The sequence below is a fragment of the Lepisma saccharinum genome, chromosome 7 (assembly GCF_977018435.1).
Source record: "Lepisma saccharinum chromosome 7, izLepSacc3.1, whole genome shotgun sequence".
Taxonomy (NCBI): Eukaryota; Metazoa; Arthropoda; class Insecta; order Zygentoma; family Lepismatidae; genus Lepisma; species Lepisma saccharinum.
In genome coordinates, this window is record NC_139235.1 from 39469432 (window position 1) to 39491391 (window position 21960).

At 35.9% G+C, this 21960-nt stretch overlaps 1 protein-coding gene across 2 annotated transcripts in view; it reads right to left on the reverse strand.

Annotated features, from left to right (window-relative positions):
* Positions 1–4449: 4449 nt before the first annotated feature.
* Positions 4450–21960, reverse strand: part of Gel (Gelsolin) — a 136053-nt gene continuing 118542 nt past the window's right edge. The window contains exons 18-19 of one of the 2 annotated variants that reach the window (XM_083125181.1): positions 15341–15387; positions 4450–7748 (exon numbers count right to left, since the gene is read on the reverse strand). In XM_083125181.1, the coding sequence (XP_082981307.1) occupies positions 15385–15387 (3 nt within the window). In that variant the 3' untranslated portion in view covers positions 4450–7748; positions 15341–15384. The remainder of the gene's footprint in view (positions 7749–15340; positions 15388–21960) is intronic. The other variant, XM_083125180.1, reaches the window with a different exon arrangement.

The window sequence follows — 21960 nt, forward strand, 5'->3', positions numbered from 1 at the left end:
TCTTTTACCTTCCTTACAGCATATTCTAAGGCAAAATTAAAGAGCAATGGAGATAATGCATCTCCTTGTTTTAACCCATCATGAATTGTAAATTTGTCAGACATATTAATACCCACACGAATTTTACTTTCTGTTTCACTGGTGCATATTTTTATCATACTAACAAGCTTCTTAGGTATTCCAAACTCTACTAATATATTATATAATTTATCTCTTTTGACCGAATCATATGCTTTTTTGAAATCAATGAATAGCTGATGGACATTTTGATTATATTCCCACTTTTTTTCAAGTGTCTGTCTGATGTGAAAAATTTGATCTGTAGTTGATCTGTTACGTTTAAATCCACATTGATAATCACCTATAATTTCATTAGCATATGGGGTTAGTCTTGTTAAAAGAATGTTAGATAATATTTTATATGTTGTTGAGAGTAGAGAAATTCCACGGTAATTATTGCAGTTCATTTTATCACCTTTTTTAAACACAGGAACAATTATGGATTCTTTCCACTGTTGAGGGATTTCTTCTTTATTCCATATTAAACAAATTAATTTATGAATTTGACAAATTAATGAATTTCCACCATATTTAATTAACTCAGCTGGTATTAAATCAATGCCAGGTGCCTTGTTATTCTTTAGCCTTTTAATAGCATCTTTAACTTCAGTCAAGTTAGGTTCTGGGACTAAAGGTTCTGCTGTGTGTACTTCATTCACTTCTGATTTATCTCCTACATGGACATTTAAAAGGTCATTAAAGTAGTTCTTCCATCTATTTAGAATATCGCTTGGGTCAGCTAGAAAATCACCGTCTTTATCTTTTATCAAGTTTACTTTAGGTTGCCACCCCTTTCTAAACTCATTTACACCTTTATATAAATCTCTGATATTTTTATTTTTGCTGTTTGTTTCAATTTCGTTAATTTTGATTTTCAACTAATCTCTTTTTTTACTTCTAAACGTGCGCTTAACTTCTCGCTTTATTCTATTATAATTGTTTAGATTTGTATCATCAGAGTTATTTAACCACCTAAGTCTAGCCTGATTTCTTATTTCTATTAGATTATGACATTCATTATCAAACCATGGCTTACTTTTTCTCGGTTTATGGTATCCTATACTTTCTTTAGCTGCTGATTCTATTGCATTACGTATGTGCTCCCAATTCTTATTTACGTCTGTTTCATTTATATTTTCATCATCATTTAAATCCTGCAAAACATCAAATCTATTTGACAGTTTAATTTGGTAATCTTTCTTAATTCTTTCATCAGTAAACTTTCCTGTATCAAATTTTAGAACTTTTAGATTTTGTTGCTTATGATTTATCACTGAGAGTCTTTCTCTTATTTTAGCAATTACTAAATAATGGTCACTGGCACAGTCAGCACCTCTATGTGTACGAACGTCAATTATACTAGTATGCCTTCTCTTATCAATGAGAATATGATCTATCTGATTATGAGTTTTACCATCTGGAGAAGACCAGGTATATTTATGGATATCTTTATGTTTAAAAGTGGTACTTTTCACAATTAAATTCTTTGAGGTTGCAAAAGTAATCAATCTTATACCATTATCATTACTTAATTCATGAAGACTTTCTTTACCAATCGTGGGTTTAAATGTCTCTTCTTTCCCAATCTGTGCATTACAGTCACCTAACAGAATTTTCATATCATACTGAGAAAATTTATCAAAGACCTGTTCTAACTCTGTATAAAAATCATCTTTAGTATTATCATCATTATCTTCCGTTGGTGCATGTATGTTTATTAAAATAATTTTACACCACCTACCCTGTAAAACTGCATATGATATCCTATCATTAATAAATTCTATTGTTTTAAGAGCCGAGATAATTCTATTATTTATGAAAAAGCCTGTTCCAAAATTATGATTTTCAGTACCACCATAGAAAAAAGTATAATTTTTAGTTTTACAATTCCCTTCTCCTGGCCACCTAACTTCCTGGACAGCTACTACATCTAATTTATACTTGACTATCTCATTAACTGTACACTGAAATGCCCCAGGCCGGTAAAGGCTCAGAACATTCCAGGTGCCTAATTTAATATTTTTCTTATTCCTAATGTAGATCTTATCCTTAGTCCAGGGACCTCCCAAAGTAGTCCCCACCCGGAGATCCGAACGGGGGACTATTTTACCTCCGGAATATTTTACCTTGGGAACATCCATGGCCTTATATTGCTGATTCTTGACATGGCCTTTTACAGTGCAGAGTTGTCAGCTCTACGCCTAACCCCCAATATGAATGGAGGAACTACTACACAAGACAAACACAAACACATTAGACAGCACAACTACTACACAAGACACACACAAACACTTCACAACTATAACACAATATAAACACAAACACACCACAACTACTACACAAGACAAACACAAACAAATTAGACTTTCAGAAAACTCTGTGAAATATACCTTCATCAATTTAATCTAATCATTACTCATCCTCATCATCTATATTATCTTCTTGCATTTCATAGGTACATAGTATGCATTTTATATTACCTTCTTGCATTTTGTAGGTTCGTTCCTGTTCCATATTAAACTTCGAATGCTTTGATAGAGTCCACCACCCATTTGTCCTCTTCTGTTTACTTCATCTATTCTTACCCTTCTCACAATTATGCTTCCTAGATAGTTGAAGCTCTCCACTACCCTCAACTCTTCAGTGTCCATCTTTATTCTTGGTACATTTTTGGCTCTGTTTCTTGCTGTTAGTAGCACCTCACTCTTTTCTGCATTGAATTTCATTCCTGCTCTTCTGATTTCCTCATTCTTCTTCCCTGTTTCCCCATATTACTAAGTCATCAGCGAACAACAGACAGGGCCTTCATCTGTTCCTCTCCTATCTTCTTCCCCACTTCTTCGTTAATTGCATCCATTGTAATTATTAAGAGCAGTGGGGAAAGAGCACTTCAGTTTTAGTCCATTACTTACACTGAACCACTGTTCTTTCCACTGGTGTCTTCACACAGCTCTGGTTGGACTTGTATGTGCTCTGCACTGTACACACTCTCAGAGCCTAACAATAGATATATAGTTTTGTAATTCTAGTATGTCATACCTTTATATGTATAATAATGAACAAGAGAGGAAACTGAAATATCATGTGTAGTTTTCAAGAAATGATATGTTAATTCCTGCCACGTGGTGCAAGCAAATTTTGAAAATCAGGCCTTTTCCCCTGCATCTCCCCTCCCCCACCCCTTAATGGTTGCACGTTGTTCATTATTGTTGCTCATTATTACATGCAAAATTGAAAATTATCAGAATAAAACAGTGGTTTAGGAGTTACAATCCTTTTTATAAAATATTACAGGAGTAACTTCTTCCAGAGCTCTAAATGGACAATAGGAGACTGGAAAGGCATTCTGGTTCATTATTATTATTTTTTTTAAATATATATTTCACTACATTTTCCTTTTAAGTGTGAACTAAATTGTTAATACTAAGTACATATTATATCATTCATATACGCTTCCCCTTTACATGGACATGTGTTGTTGCCGTGAAGAGATTTAGCAGAGTACGATGATGTATGTTGCCCAAGTTGGATTCAAGTACAGAACCTTGGAATTGCAACTAGCACACTGTCAGCAGTATTTCCTCTTTGGTTGACTTTCCCTTTCTCAGTACCTTTCAGTTGTCATTTTTTCTTTACCCTAATTAACCCAACAGTAAAATTGCAAGTCAGTCATAAAATAAATCAAATCCTTGATGACACGTAAAATAACAATGTGGAAATATTTTTCACTTGTACAAAATATTGAGGATATGTACACTTAATTCAATTTTTACTTGTTTTGGGCAAGCTGACTAGCATTCATGTTTTACGTCAGTCTAAATTTCAAAAAGAAAAAAATTCCAGAAGCATTGTATCCAATGTATTTTGCATTATTTGGTGTTTATATAGATATTTTAATATTAACCATTATTAATTGTAATGCAGAACATCCTTTCACCATGTTAATGAAAGAAACTATTTTTCAGTTTCATGTAAATTTCCATTTCGTCAATCTGCACGTGTTAATAATAGTTACAATGGATATGTTGTTTTCTAATTAGTATACATATGAAGGTATGACATACTGTAATCAACAAAAAAGACCTAACTGAAATATTGCAAGTAGTTCGCATGTTAATTGCTGCCTCTCAGTGTTGGTCGATATTAACCATCTCTCCTCAACAGAAATATCTGTTTGGTCAACATACCAATCATCTGTCTGCTAAAGGTTAACACAGTAATTTTTACCTTTTGACTAGTGTCCACCCCCGTACATGTACTGTATTATTTCTACTGAATCATCTTACATAAATGTGGAGATATTTAGAAACAATTATCAATGCAATGAAATTATGTATACCTTTATAATATTCAAATATGTTGAAAGACATTTGATTAAAACAAATGAAAAACATGGATGGATCTTTATTGGACTTATCATATGCAGAATGAATACAAAATTTTATGCAAGAACAACTTGAATTTTCAATGAACAAGATAATGTTAACCATAAATATACTGTTACTTAAATTTATAAATACAATAAATAGATGTAAAAGGTTTATTGATTTACCAAGGAAATTAGGAATTTTCTGGGACCATTCTTATATCCATTGTAGCATCAGATGATTCTGGCCTGAAATGTCAATGTTCTTTTTTATGGGAAAAGTGAAGGTTTTGTAAATTGAATGCTGATAGAATTAATACAATCCACAAAACTAGCATTGCCTATACAATTGGTTGACATTTTTGGTGCAAGCTTATGATTTTGCACCAAGGGTATAAGAAACAATAGTTACATTTCAAACAAAGAAGTATAACTGCTATGTGCAACATGCAGTTATCTTGGTTGCATAAGTACTGTAGTTAGCACATTTTCTTGAAAAAAAAAAAGGCTGATCAGAAGAGATAGAGTAGCAATATCATGGAGGATTGAACTTTATATTATGTACTGCAGCAGATGTTAAATTCATTCAACCACCTTATATTTCTTCTAAAAGGCACCTTGTTATGGCAGCAAGGAAGAATAGGAATTAATAATAATTGCAGCATATGAGAAACACTTTTAAAAAATAGTTAATATAGTAATTTTAAAGCCATAGTTTTCAGCTGAAAATTTATAATTTGACAAGGCCTGATGCCACGCTGCCAACTACGAGAAATATACTCACATTGTGCATCTGTGAATAAACAACTAATGACCTTGATCCATTCTTATTGCCTTAATTCAAACTCAAGATATTCCTACAATCAGCTACATTTTAAGCTTGTTGCTCATCAAGCAAGATTTGGTTGATACAAGGTACCTATCGACCTGGAAGTGTCAGGCTTTGTATAAAAATATGAGTGCATCAGCACTGAAGCTATTTGCACCCCCTTCTCTTAATTGGAAAAGTCTGGGAAATCAACTGAGAAGTGCAAAAAAGTCAAGGAATTTTGTAAGCATGTTCAAAAACCTCCAAATATGTAAATTGAATAAATTTTTTCTTTTTTTGCTTGCTAGGATTGGAAACTCTTATCACATTTCATTTTTTCCTTCCAATTTGCTCCCCTTTTGGGGATTTTTTTATTTTATAAAATGCCATTTTCTTTTTCATCATATATTTTCAAACTCTTCTCCTTTGATTAACATGCAAACACATTTTTTATTAATATGTTAAAGCATTATAGAGGGATTTGGAAAGTTATGTAAAAGCATCAGGAAAAGTCACGAAATTTGGTTTTGCAAAATGGGTGGGAAGATACAAAATTATTTGTCAACTATTTTTTGTTGAACATGCAACTTGATGCAGCAATAGTTTGTTCGTACACGTGTAAATCATTTCTTTGTAATGTATTTCAAAAATGCAATTTGTACACTTAAATATGGGTTAAACAGTGTGTTTGAATGTAGACCTTGTTGAAGAAAAAAAATTCCTAGTTTGACAGCTAGAATGACGTTCTAGTAGGAAATTAGCTCAGTAGGCAATGGACTTTATTCTAACCTGCACATACAAAAATAGAATATTTTTAATTACATTTAGCTAATCTAGTTATTTACAAAAGCATATATTTTAATGACTAATAAAAAATTAAACAATGGAAAACCATTACTAGTAATAAGTGTGACAAGTTGCTATTAATGCTAATGTGACCATTTTTAATACACAATTTTTACACAAAAACTATAGCATGACAAAGTTAATGTAGCACTTAGCATTTTTGTAGAACTATTATAATTCAAGCAAAAAAAAAAAAAGTGTTTTTTGATTTCTTAGCAAACAACTTTATATAAATAGTTGTTATGAATGGTTAAAATTCTCAAATACTGACTGTAGACGATCCAATTTATTGTCCATAATACAATATAATTTGCTAAACAGTGCAAGGTTAATGAACTCAATTTCTATGTAGTATCTCGCATTGAGAACAATCAGTTGCATTGAAATTTGTCAGGAGTGTTTATATATGTACATTGTAAATTCACTAGCATATCTGATGTGCTGGATAGAGCATGTGCTTTATGTTTTCGGCCAAGACAAGAGAGTATATGTAAAATACACACATTTGATTCAATGCCACCTAGTTACACACCCCCTCAACCTTGAAGAAAAAATGTTCAATGCTCTGCATCTCTTCAAGCAATTAAGAACAAGGTAAGTATAAATTCCAAGCAATTGAAACAATTTCCAATGAGAAACAATATCCATCAATAGTAATTATCAAATTTACAGCCTCTTTCTTTACTGTTTGCCACATGTTATATTCTTTAAAAATAAACAAACTAGAAACCATGATATAACATCTGCAGACAGTCCTGTAGCTATGTGCATATTTCATTAATATGAAATAATGTCATTACATAGTTTGCTAATTGAAGACAATATATTACCTAAAACTACTATGCTCACTATTTCAAGCGTATTACCTCTCTAAACTGTTTAATACCATCTTATAATACAAATATAACTAGAATGTATAAATGAAATGGGTTTAGAAATTAGAAAAACTAAGTACAATGCATAAATTTTACCAAAACCATGCAGGCAGTTCAATTTATGACAAAACTCTTTCTCAAAGGGAAATTCATATACTAATCAAAATTCAAAATTAGCTTCTGCACAAAAACTTTTCTTTGGTACAAAATTTCTTATTTAACAATATAACAAATTAAAATCCTCCCTTCTATGTTTTACTGATATGAAAGGTTTACACATGTTAAACATATAATACCTAATGTAACAATAATAAAAAAAATGCAAAACAGTAGAAAGTTGAATTAATCTAAGCAAATGTAGCTTCATAATAATTATAAAATCCTTAACATACCTTCGCTGACACTGTAGGAGGATGACATAGAATAACAATAATTTATAAACTTTTGCCAAAACATTAGGAGAATAACTGGTTTCCTTTGTATGAGTGTTAGTCCAATTTATGAATAAATAGGCTATTGGGACTGGACCTATGGAGGGGAATAACCAGAAATTAGCTTTGTTCATTTTAAGTATTTCCCAACGTGGTGTAGAAATATATATTTATTACATTCATACCTAAACAACACAATAAAATACTACACTCAAAATAAACCTATCATGCTTTCATCACAAAATCTGTTTCTTTTTGGATGGAAGTGAATTTTCAAACGTCTCAGTCTTATCCCTTTAGGCATCAATATTAGAGTTCCCTTCCAGAATCTCATTCTTGACATCTTCATATGAAGGAAGAGACTGCAATGTAGGAAAAAGGGGAAGAGTATTAGATTTATAAATAACTGGTTCTGAAACAAAAAGTTTATGCAGTGTTAAGATCATGATGTGCATAACATGAAATTTTAACATATATCAATTTCTTGATACACCACAAGAATCAAGGTGAAATATAACATAAGAATAACAAATCATATTTTCAACAGAATTTTCACTTTTCCAGCTCTCAATCCCACTCCCCTCCCTTCCCTCAGTCCCTCTATAAAATGGGGACACTATGTTAAGTTTTCATGGATTAGCAGGTGGGTTACAAGGTAGCTAAGTTATATCCCTTGTGCCATAACTTACTAATTTACATGCTCTGCTTATGAAAACATTATTGCATAACCGAATAATGATTACCCAGAATACTCTCCGAATAATCACAACCATGATAACTTTTTTGATAAGTGATGATGCACAAGGATGTGTGTACCCAAGTTGTCCATTACTCCATGCACTATGTTCTGTGAAATGTGAGGTTCAAGAGCTGAATAATCAACAAAGCATGTGATAGAGTACAACACACATATCATTGCCGTTGCGTAGATACCAATTTTCGTTTCGTCTCCCTCTCTCTTAGCATCACGTGTTCTACCATGCTCGCCAACCTTTGCCATTGTTGCCATATTGTCATTCCATTCCTGGACACACTCGAGAAACATCATTGAAAACAATTGAATAGCGCTCCAGCTCGCGGTTCACACCGTTCGGCAGGGACAGTAATGTGGCAATATAGCACGGCGTAGTGGTTGCTTCTTTTATGCAGTGCATGTTCATTGGCTAGCTAGTAACTAGTGTTGCCAACTGTAATAATCAAGCACTATTTCTGTCACAGAAGGGGAAAGGCAGGTAAAGTGACGGTGAGTTTTGTTGGATTGGAAGCACCATATTTTTATTTTATACTAAGTATTTGACCGGTTTGACATTGTGTGCGAATGCTTCTGAACTGTAGACAATTTACCGAACCCATAGCTGTGTTCAATGTTATCTACTGGTTATAATCAGGGCTAGGATTTATAGGTAAATACATACTTTTAGTTTGACGAAATATCGCTGAATTTTTGTGATATCTTTGCGAATAGTAATGTTTGTAGTGATTTAAGGTACATTTTATTGTCAATATTTTTCCATATTTCAAACTTTAATAAATACTTACTTTTACATATTTAAGGAAAATATACTTAATTTTACATATTTCAACAGGTTTAATTCACAAATTGTTCATATTTCATAATATTGGAATTGTTTAAAATAAATAAATTATGTGGCTCCAACAGCATTTCAACTCTTGGCTCCGGCACGTGTTCTTGTAGAAATGGCTGTCATTTTTGCTGCTTAATGCGATGCATATTGTTTTCTGTGTTAAAATTGCCATGCTTTTGATGGGTGACCAAGTTCATAGCAGGGCCGGTGGAAGGGGAGGGAGCCCGAACCATGCCAAACCCCCCCCCCCCCCCGAGTGGCAAATTTTCAGGGCGGGAAAATTTGAAGAGAAGAAAAAAATAAGCCTATTGAAAACTGTGGTCAAGCGAGATATTCTTTTGTGCTTAATAGTATTGAAATAGCATAAGAAGTCTCATTATTTATTTTATATTTTGATGTTTTACTTAGGAATATATTGATTTTCAATTTCCCGTTCCTGAGTAATGACAGGGGGGGGGGGGGCCGAAATGGAGCGGCATCTGCCGCCACCGCCCAGGGAGGCAAAATGACTAGCGCCGGCCCTGTTTCATAGCAAAAGAAAAAGACGCACAGCTTATCGTCTAGTGGCAGTATATGTTGTTATTGTTTTGGAAGCCGGCATCGTTTGTAAATGTACAACAAAGGCAACCGACTGTCGCCGATCACAGAGAGGAAATAATAATAATACTGCTTGAGGCGGAGTGTTGTGGTCCAATTGTCACGGTTTAAGACGTTGGCATGTTATTATCTGTTGTTGCAGTTCCGTACCAGTGTATACGGGTTTTGGGAGTGAACAGTTAGAATGCCACCAGTGCAATAATGCAATGGAAAATAATATTTTTTTATTTTGTTTGAAGTCACTCAAATAAGGGATCGTATGAAGAAGTCTTCTTTGCTGCATTTTTGGTAATTTTACGTATGTGTTAGTTCATATTTTGCGAATTTTTAGTCCATATGTATGTAGCTACATACAAAGCCACTTGTTAGTACATATTAATCCTAGTTTTGGTATAATGCATGACATTTAAACCTCAACGTTAGATAGACCTGAATTCTCTAATTTTCTTGTTGTACGTAACAGCTGTGCATCGGTGCACTGCAGCGATTTTTCTATCTGCTCATTAGCAACACTGCTTCTTGAGTTGTGTCGCACATCGCACGGCAGAAATATCTGTGCTGGACTCTAACTTCACTATCACCACCATTACAAAACAATGCCTGATAAACATTCTGCACATACAAGAAATATGGATGGAAATTTTGGACAATTTGCTTCCATGTGTCTTTGCACCACATGTGATGTAATGTCAACATATCCATGAGAAGAAAACAGTATGATATGTAGAGAGATTCATAAGCATTACCAAATAAATTGTTCATCGCCAGCTTATTCTCTCTGTTTTATGCAATGAGATCTTCAAGAATTGAAACAGAATGCCGAACAAGCTGTTTGCAACAGCATATGTAAAAATCCAGCCCTTAAAAGCAAAGAATAAAAGAGAAAACTTAATGAAAACAATTTGCCAATAATACTTGTGCATCCTAGTGTACACCTTAATAATTGAATCATTCACACTCAATGTGAAAATTCTTTTCAATTTTCAAGTGGGGGATGAATGGAAGCAAAAATTTTACCACACCACCAATTACGATCTGTGGAAAACATGTAGAAAAAACAAACTTATTACCTTCATACTTCATTACCAATGAGAAAAAAAAGAGTCACTTCTTTGAGGGTGAACAAAAATGGACTAATAAAATATCCACAAAACTAGAAATATTCAAAACATAGGATTACTTTTCAGTTATTCATTCACTTACGAAAAGTATAAACTAAAATTCCCAACAACAGGTTAATGAAACATGCATTCCCTGGAAGAGCATTGCATCATGCACATGCATGTAACAATTCACTTGCAATTATGTGCACTATATCACCTCAAATACCAAACATGTTTATTTGTAATGAATCCTCAAAAATAGCAAGAAGCTGTAATTTTAGTTCCAAAAATCTATTATGTTAAATCCATGTATGTAATAAGTGAATAATTTTCACAAGAAAATAAAAAATGTATTCATAATTTACTTTTTTTTTCTTTTGTGATAAGCATCTTGAATTTTTACTTGCATTGGCTTTTAGGTTCAACGATAGTTTTGTAATGCATCTATTCTTAAAAACAGGCCTGATCAATGTGCTGTAATTGTGGAAGAGCACTCTTGTATACACATGTGGACTGCAGAATGAGCAGGGGTACTGTAGCTTTGCAAGACTTGTAGAAAGAAGTGAGTGAGGCTTCGCCTGTCTTTAGACTTAAAGTAACAGCACACTGTAGCATAGTAATCAAGGGAGAAGAAACAGGAGGAGGAGGGCTTCTCCTGCAGTATTTTCTTTACCTCTGCCACTCCTGCTCTGTTGCTTACTGACCTGGAGATGCATGTACAGGTGAGAAGCTCACACTGCACAGTGTACTCGCTGGCCTCCACAAATGTGAGGTACTCAAATCGGCTTTAAAACATATTCCTAAAAGCAAATATACTAACTGGGCAAAAACAGTAAAAGATGAAAGTGTTCTTAATCTGATAATTAAGAAGTTATATATACAGGGTAAGTCAATAAGAACTTTACACAGTTCTTATGATGTAACTATTTATGATAGAAAATCAAACATGCCGTCAATATAAAGACAAACTCTTGACAGTTGTATTAGCACTTGGCATGCTTATGCTGCTTTGCCACTGCTCCACCAGGATCGCTAGTGTAGCAAAATTTGTTGTTTCATTCTTTTTGACTTACCCTGTATATATTAGTCCCTAAAATAGGGTCTTTTTCAGGATCGATTGATGGACTACTTTTCAAAAACAAAATTTGTGCATCTACACTGAGGCTATTTGTAACCTTGTAATATGGGCTCTCATGACAACAACAGCTAACTTGAGTTATCTAATTAAAACAGCAAGAGTTTTGACTACATTATGAAAATAACTTGTGTCAAGAGAAATGAAAGGTAGAATCACAATGCCTTTGATAATTGATGTTTGAAGTCCACTTTATGCACAGTAAGGCTAATTGGGACTGGACCTACAGTTTAAAGTGGAATCCAAACCATTATGTGCCTCCCCCGGGAATCAAACCCGGGACCCCTTGATTACAAGGCGACGACGCTACCACTGCACCATCGGGGAGAGGGGAGAGGCCTCATTAGCTTACATTATGTCCTTATAAGAAATCCAGTCACTAAAGCACTGAATACTGAGGAGAGGGAAGTTTAGCTCACACAAACAGAGGTAAGATTTACGTAGAAGGTTAAGGAAGCACAGTTGCTAGAGACAGTATGGCTTCAGACAAACCAGAAGTCTTCGCTATGTCAACATAATCTTCAACAGTCTTTGGTATGATTTGAAGGCATCCAAACCCCATGTTGTTGTCTATATGCTTCACAGTTAAGATTGATAAACCTGTGTCCTGCATATTTTAGGTCAACTCCGATGACGAGGGTGAATGATGATTACATGATGAAGAGACTCACAAAATTGAACATCCACATGCACGCTGGAGCTCAAATCCAGAATATTTGAGTCCAACTTGCTTGGCCTAGGAGACAGAAAACGGTGATTATAGTACTGTACACCAGAGAGCAAGAATGAGTTCCAAGTGCATAATGGCGTAACTGTGATTCAAGAATATATCAAGATATCCACCTGCTTGCTTTGAAACTGCACTCTACAATCATAAAGGGAAGAACTGCATTCATTGATGTCTGGTTTTTATTCTTGTTATCTTTAATCATTCATTGTTTCTTTATTTACAACATGGGTACAAGCAATTTTATGAAACCTGTGAACTAAGTATCGAATAATCCTAAACAACTATGTGTATGTATATGAGGAATATAAATATATACAGGGTGCAGCAGAAATAATAAACTGGTTTTAATCATTCATGGTTTCGTTTGTTGCAGTGAAGGGACAGGCATGTAGCGGGTACTTTCGAAAGTAGGTGGCAAGGTTATGTTCCATTAGTGACGTGTGCAGTTAGCCATGGAGTGCTGAACAGTGGTGAAGCGTATTTGTGCTGTAGAGTGCTTTATTAGGAGCGTCTCTCTCACCAACACACAGAACATTTCGACTACAACTGAATCGTTCTGCTTATTAACTGTTCCTGTTAGATGAAAGTGCGCTTCATCACTCATCATCAACGTGTCTAGCAATGTCGGATGTTGCCTTATTAATGCCAGCATCCGCTGACAGCATTCCACAAGGACACCTTATGGCGATCTGACAGACGTGGCACAACTTTCATCTTGCAACGTTGAAAGTTAAGGTCTGCGTGCAACATTCGCCGAATGCTTCAGTCCAATATCTGCAACGCTAAAGCATGTTTACATGCTGATCTGCATGGACTCCGCACTGCAGAGACACGGATGCGTGCCAAGTTTTGTTCTGTTAGCACTGACCGTGATCGGCCAGGTGGTGATTTATTCTTCACACCATTGTCTTACCCAACAACGTATAGCAACAGGAGAAAGTGCACCACGTCGATTCAGTTGTCGTCGAAATGTTCTCTTTATTAGGAGACACACTCCTAATAAAGCACTCTACAGCACAAATACGCTCCGCCACTGTTCAGCGCTCCATTGCTAACTGCACACGTCACTGACAGAACACACACTTGCCACCTACTTTCCAAGATACCCGCTACATGCCTGTCCCTTCTCTGCAACAAATGAAACCATGGATTATTAAAACCAGTTTACTATTTCTGCCGCACCCTGTATATTCCACATGTTCCAACATTTTGAAAACAAGATAAAGTCACAACACGCACCTTGTTTTCTCTTCCAAATTTTCAGTCTGCCCTACATCCTTCAAGAATAGGAGAAAATGGGTAATGGAAAGATTAAAACACTGTTATAATAACCCATGATGCAACAGTCCTTGTGGGATATGGCCTACGTGGGGAAAAGCATAAATTTTCTCCTGAGATTTCTGCCAGTGTATGAGACCAGTGGCCACCCTCCATCGTCAAGAAATTGGGAAGCTATGAATGAGTCATGGAAACACATTTGGTATGTTTGGACCATCAAGATTGAATGTATAATGTGGGAAAATGTAAAATCTTGGAACATAAAATCGGGGTTCTACTGTATAGTTAAAAATGATTGAAAGTATAAAAATGTTGTGGCCTATTCATGCTGCTAAAGGGGTCAGCTAGTCCTTGGCAGTCATATTTTAACTGTTCCATGACACTTTCTTTCCCATCCCTGAAGAAGTATCTAGGTCAGTGAAAATTTGGGCAACAAAACAAGATGTGTGTTGTGATTTTATCTAATTTTCAGATTTCAAGTAGGAGAAAGTGCTGGGAGGCATTAATATATCAAAACCACACATACTTATCTATGAATCTAATCAGTTATGCTCTTAATTTTGGTGTTCACTGCCAATATCCACTTCAGAACTTGTTGCTTTACTGCTTGGTAGGCTGCCAGTTCGCAATTTTCACAAGAGTTGCTGGTGCACTGTAGCCAGGTCATCTATCGAGCACATCTGCAGAGTTTAATTGTCGCAGTAAAGGTATCCTAAATGGTCGAGCGTATCACATTTTGATACTGTTTCTACAACGATTAAAAATCCACCAGTGCAGACTGCCCAGGAGACAACCTAGCAGCTGTTTGGAAAAAGGCTTTGCCAACTGGAAGCCCATCAGACAGGATAGGAACAAGTTCCAAGGTGAAGGTGGCAGCGACAACTAAATTAATTTATCAAAACTAGAGCTGAGCCGATACCACTTTCAACTGATACCCATACCACTGCTTATACTCTTAGTGATTTCCACCTATACCGACACTTGAAAATTGTAACAATTTAAAGCACAATTTAATGTAAAATTTTTCCACTGAACTATATCATAGCAGAGTTTTGTTTTATTATGTATATTCATAATTTCATGTGTGTTATTCAGGAAATCAATTTCTCTCCACAATGTTGAAAAAAAAGTTTAAATGTGCATTTTGCATAATTTACAAGGTGTTTAGACTCCACAAAAGTGCTGTGTGGCATATTTGCAAACCCTGACACACCAGAAAAGTATATGCAAGTATCAGTGATTAAATTCCGACCAATACTTTGTGATTTATCAGCATCTGCTCAGTCCTAATCAAAACTAATAAGATTATGATTAAAGTAAACCTGTTTTAGATATATTAATTTGAATATTTTGTTACAAACTTTGCCAAGTATTGAACAAAAATATTAATTATATTCTGTTTAGATGACAGTTTCCTTAGTTATGCTGATATTTTTAAAATGTCTATTTTAATTATAATAGCATGCTTTTATTTATTGATTATTAATTAAATGGAGGTTTATAAAAATCTTTTAGAACTTCTTACCTTGCACATATTTTCTTCTTGAGCACCTCATAGAACAAAAATTATTACTAAAATGAAAATAAAGGATTCTGTGAGTATGTCGTATTTAAGTGTTGCTAAAAAAATCAAAATAGAGCAAGAGCAGACTAAAATTAAATTTATGAAAACTTCAAGTTACTGTACTATGAACCAATATTTTACGAGTGGTGCACTCAACAGAGCAAGCTTTAATTGCAGAAGCAGGCAGTAAAGCAAAGCAAGGCAAGTAGGTGCTAACCAAAGATCACATTTACAGTGAGGAGTGCCTCAATTAATAAAAATTGCTGAACTCTGTAATATTTGATGAGTCTGAAGATAAATAAAGGCTATCCACCATTTTAATGATCTTCAGCACAAGGAAAAGAGGGTCTTTTATGTAGTAATCATTAGTTCCTTAACCTGAAATCAAATTGCGTACTCCAGAAATTTACAATAAGACTGGTAGAAATCTTGGGAGGGGGGGGGAAACAGTTGTTTTCAAACTAATAGGTGAATCTGTATTTTGAATGCTGATCACGGAAATGACATCAATTTCTTTCCATTGCATCAGGATTTTTCCTAGGCCAGGAATTTTCTCCATGTTACAAAGATCAATCAACCTACCATATTATAATATTAAGTATTGGGAATTTTGTGAAGGAAATTTTTACGAGTGATTTCGAGAGTAAAATTTATGTAATCAAAGTCCATACAATTTTTATACCAATTGGTTATGTGAAGGTGGAAGGTACATGAAATGCTTACAATTATATATGCATTTGCATTTCAAAATTGGAGGATTTGAACTGTAGAAAACCAAAATTTCACCATAATCTAAACAGAACCATTTATTGGAAAAATAATGGAACTACACATTTTATTGTGAAATTATGGCAGTTAATATATTGCTGTTTTCTGTAAAAACTAGATGTGATGGGTAGAAATGGATTTCATATTTGAAATCAACATGCTGAAATTATTCAGAGACAACAGTCATCTGCGAGACATCCAAACCAGTGTAATTAATCACTATTTTGAAGCAAATTGGCATTAACAATTCGATTGTTCAAAATAGAATATTGAGTATAGAAAACCAATTCTTAGCCGTTCTATGCACTGAAAAACATGAAATACTGATTAATGTGTTTGCTGTGGACAGCACTGATAGACACTTGCATGCTGTTGCACAATATGTGGCAGATGCTTTTTAGTGTTTTGTACAGCATTCATTTTAGCAACAAACAAGCACAACAGTCTTATTGCTCCTGTTGTAAGATCACATAAGACAGAAGATCTGGCGAAGTTTCAATTAACCATTGCATCCATTCGCAAGTGCTGAAATTTTCATGTCGAATATTATTATCACAGAATGTTGATATTGGAACATAACCAAAATTATTCTGGATCGTAAATAACTGTAATTACTATCCCTAAAATAATTTTAGAGGCAATACTGATGCCAGTGACATCAGTTTTGGTAAGTATTGGTTTGAATTTATTCAATGATAGCAGGTGATACATTTCCAAAGTTCGACTATTTTGCAGTCTACAAAAAAGCCACATGCCACTTGCAGTGTAAGTTACGCATAATTCAGGGTTTGCATTTATTTTGCACCAGTATTGTGTGGAGAAAATGAATTTTGTGATTAAATGACAGTTATTTTAATAATTAGTTTTAATTCTTGAATATTTTAAAGCAAAACTTTGGTAAATTGATGCATATAATTGCAGTGGAATATGTATTAATGATAATAGATTATCACTTTTTAATAGAATATTGAAGTATCAGTAGGAATCATTAAAAAAAGATTGACATCCATCATAACTTTTATAATATTACTTGGAAATGTAGCCATGTATACTATGGAGGACAACACCAGCAAAAGCACCGAAGACAGCACAAAAAAGTGTAGTGCTAACGGCATTTATATTAATGTTAACTTTTAGTGCATAAAAGATTTGTTTTTCATTGACTGTAGTCAACAACAGATCGTAATAGTACCTAGTCATATCATAAATTCTGTTACAAAGTTAATAATGAACTACAGGCACAGTGAGCAAGCTAATGTATTAATACCAATCACCAATCACTGTTCAAAATGGCCACCTTTGGTCTTTACACAGGCCTGAAGTCTCTGAGGCCAGTCATCGATCGCAGCACACACGGTCTCGAGGGGAAAGTCCACCACTGCCTTCACAAGAGAACGTTTGAGACTCGCAAGGTTTGAATGCCTCTTCCTACAGACCATGCCCTCCAAAATGGACCACAACCTGTAGCCCAATGGGCTGCTGGAGGGCCAATCAGCTGGAGCAATGAAATCAGGCACATTCCTCTGAAGCCACTCCTGTGTGGTCTTTGCCTCGTGGGCCGGTGCTGAGACCTGCTGGAAGCTCCACGGCTCATTGTTGAACATGGTGCGGGTTGACGATTAACAAGTGGCTCCAACACTGTCGCTTGGTACACTTTTGCAGATGTTTTCACACCATGTTCACAGAAGTGGAGGTCAGTTGTGCCATCGTACGAAACCCCCCACCAAACCATCACTGAGGCAGGATGATGGCCTCTGAGGATCCGTGGCATGTTTTCACGAGCTTGCTGGGATGTCGAGGCAAAAACACTGTCGTTTTGACGATTGTAAGACTCTTCAATTGTGAAGATTTTTTCGTCCGTGAAAAGGATCCTCCTGTGGTCACCATTTGCATAACGCTGAAGGTCTTTTTGTTTTCTGCTCTCTCTGGACCTTAAGCTGTGGAGTGAGGAAGTGACCAGTACTTCGCCGATAAGCAGAGTCCTAGGTCACTTCGGAGCACACGCGACATTGACATTCTCGAAATGTTCAGCTCTCGAGCCATCACTGCTTGTTTCTGGACAGAATTTTATCGAAACCGCACCGCCACTGCTTTAACAAGCTTCTGGCTTCTCACGCTGCGCGGTCTACCTTTTCTGGGGCGGTCATCAATTGTCCCTGTGTCACAGTATCTGTTGATGGTCCGATGCACGAACATCCTGCTGATATTCAGATTTATCAGGGTGTTGAAAATGTCCGATGTTTATTTGCCAACTTCGTGCAGTGTGATTACTGCCACACTGTTCTCGTATACACCCCACTCCATTCTACTCGCAGTGAAATTCAGCCAAACACACGATGATACTGGTTGTTGTTTGATCCAACATTGTGGGGTTACCTTGCCAACCAGTGTTGCCATCCCTGTCTAAACTTTGTAACAGAATTTATGATATGACTAGGTATATAGTGTTTAAAATTTTCAACACCTTGAGAAGTATTCAGTTTTTGATCAGCAGCAAGCATGCAACCAAAACTGATAGATGATACAAATAATTTTCATAAATTATGTCTCGAAATTAAATAATGGAAAAGCTAATGAAATAAATTAAATATCAAGACTTTTCACAACGGCATGGTGGCCGCGGTGGCTCAGTTGGTAACGCGTCTGACTACCATGCTCAAGGTCCCGGATTCGATCCCCGGCCGGTTCAAATCCGGGAACTTTTCTAACGTTGGGAGCGGTCTCGGTGCCCACCAGCATCGAATGACATTGGTACCTGGGTGAAACCCTGGGGGGTAAAGGTGGTCAGGGGCGTGATGCTGATCACATCACCCCCTCCCATGACCGGATCAAGAAAGTGTGGGGCGCTACCCCCTATATGCCTTCATGGCATAGTGCTAAGCACACAACGGCATGATCATACTTTCTGGTGATTTGGGTCATGTTGAAGTGTGTGTGGGAACAATGATTATGAAAAATAGTTTTAGTGGAGTATTATCTCGCCTGGGAATACTGCAAGTTAAATAAATGACTTCAGATATATGAAATACGTTCCTACATATTGACAATATATTTGTAGGGAAAATACAGAATTTTACACTGCAATTTCTAGCTTACAAAATGACTATTACTAGAGGCATGCATATTCAGTTTTTGACAAAAACACGAAATTTGAAATAACACTTTGTAATCTTAATTTTTCATGTTTGTGAAAGGTGTGAGGTGCATTTTCCTACCTTGTTTTGTTATGAAATGATGCGAAATGAACTGCAAAATGCTAAATAGACTCAAACACGAAATTTAGAGTTTATTTACTGATGCGACACTTTCTGAAGTCTGAAGTATCCTGTGAGTTATGCAATTCACGGAAAATTGATTAATTCTGCTGTAAATATTTGAGAAGCAAAAATGGAACCCTTTATACAGGAATAAACTTAATACTCTGGTATCTACATAAATGTGCTATTAGAAGGAATATGTTTATTTTGTGTAATAAGGGCATTTTTTTAAATCAAATTTAGGATTATATTCACAATATTAAAACCAAAAAGTAATTTTATATAGCACTTTTAATCTAATTTTTCACCGCTATAGCACAGAAATTTTATTTTATTTTGAACCTGAAGTTGACTGTTCTTGTACTGAAATTTTGCTTTTTTTTTTTTATTTACCAAAAAATTGTGCCTCTATTATTATATTTTTCCTATTTAGTAGTGGTTATAATTAAACTGACTGTGTTCAGGGTGGTACAGCATGGGTTGTAATGAGCGTAGTAGTCTGAAACTTCGTAGATATGCTAATGAAGCAATATGCTTGCGAATTATGAAGAAAGAAAAAAAAATGTTCTAATTCTTGCCACCAGGTTAAAATATGGTGCTGTAAGCAGTCAGAATGTGGTATGGGTACAGGAAAAAGGCAGGAATGATCAAACACATGATAACAGTGGTTCTGGCACATTTATTAGGAACTATGGTTACAGGAACTGTTCAATATGGCCTCCCAACTCGGCAACATGCTGCATCGGTAACACGGCATTGCTCACAGCATGTCTGGTGAAATCTGAGCGACATGTCGTTTTATGCTAGCCTTCAGATCAGGCAGACCGGATATGTCCCTGATAGACACGATCTTTTAAATATCCGCACAACCAGAAGTCGCATGGATTTAGGTTGTGGGACCTGGAAGGCCACACATCTGGAAATTGCTTAGAGATGATGGGGTTGGTCATTAGTGAAGGTTTCTCGCAGCAAATCTTTCACTTGACGAGCGACATGTGGTGTTGCCCCATCTTGCATGAAAATGGTGGTGTGGTCACAGTTCCGTTCTTGCAAAGCTGAAATCACGTGTTGCACAAGGAGGTCCCTATAACGTGCAGATGTCAATGTATAGCCAACAGGCTCTAGAGGTGTCATCTCCTCAAAGAAAAACAGACCAAGAATGAAGGAGTTAGGGAACCCACACCAAACAGTCACGTAAACTGAGTGCAATGGTTGTTCCTGCAGAACATGTGGATGAGTGGAATTCTATATGCGACAGTTCTGTGTATTCACTGCACCGTCCAGAGTAAAATGTGCTTCGTCAGTCCACATAATATTCCCCAGCCACATCCACTTCCATGCATGCCAAAAACCGATGGGCAAACTCACGGCATTCTGGAATATCTTGGGGTGTCAATTGGTGCAAAGTATGAATCTTGTAGAGATACTAGTGTAAAATGCACCGCAAAACGTTGTGAACTGTTGACCAGGGAAGAGACAATTCACGTGCCACAGCTCGAGCACTGCTTGCAGAAGTTGAGGCATGTGCTGCATGGTCAGCTACAGCAACTTCGTCCACAATTTCCATGGGGATGGGCCGCCTTCCTCTCCCTGGTGCAACACCCAATTCACCTGTTTCCTCGAATATTTTCATCATGTTCTTTAGCCCATTAATTGACATGGGCCCTCTTCCCAGCCTTTTCTGTCTGCGATATTCCCGCAATGCAGCGTTGCTATTGCTCACATTCTGGTAAAACAACTTCACTAGCAGGGCACGGTCTTTCTTCGCAATAGCCATTGTGTTTTACATGAACAAATTCAACCTTTTTAATTTTCAAAGAACATTCACATCACAAAAGGAATCATCAACAAGTGTCACCAACAACAACCAGGGAGCTCTCACAACTGTTAGGCAATGTCATCGATGTCGGAATAACATACTGATGTCAGAGTTATGGAAATATCCACGTTCTAACTGCTTACAGTGCCATATTTTAACCTGGTGGCGAGAATTGGAACTACTACTTTTTTATATTAATTTTATATATAATTCGCGAGCGCATTGCTTCATTAGCATATCTACGAAGTTTCAGACTCTTACGCTCATTACAGCCTGTGCTGTACCACTCTGAACACAGTTTAATCATAACCACCTGGTACAAGAGAAATGTAGGACATTTATTTCATATACTTGGCCGATATAATTTCTATTGTGTGAAGCAATGGTATCAAGAGATCTGTTGTGTTGGAAGGGCTCATTGAATCACCATAAGTGAAAGAACACAAGCATTTTTAAAAACAGCAGTATCAGAAAAAAAAAGTGAAGATTCATGCATAGGAGTAACTAATTGTGATAAAGCAACCAGAGAGGTTACAATGGCGATGAGTCATACCTGCACAAAATTGCCCATACATAATAGTACATATGTTGGTTTTCACATGTGATTCATTCACAGCAATTGCTGCAATAGCAACTGCATTTTTTCATGCAGATTCCATTGCATTTGTCTAGCAGAGTTGGTGCACTGCTATCCCATTCTGTTGCAAACATAACCTTAAATATTGCTCACATGTACA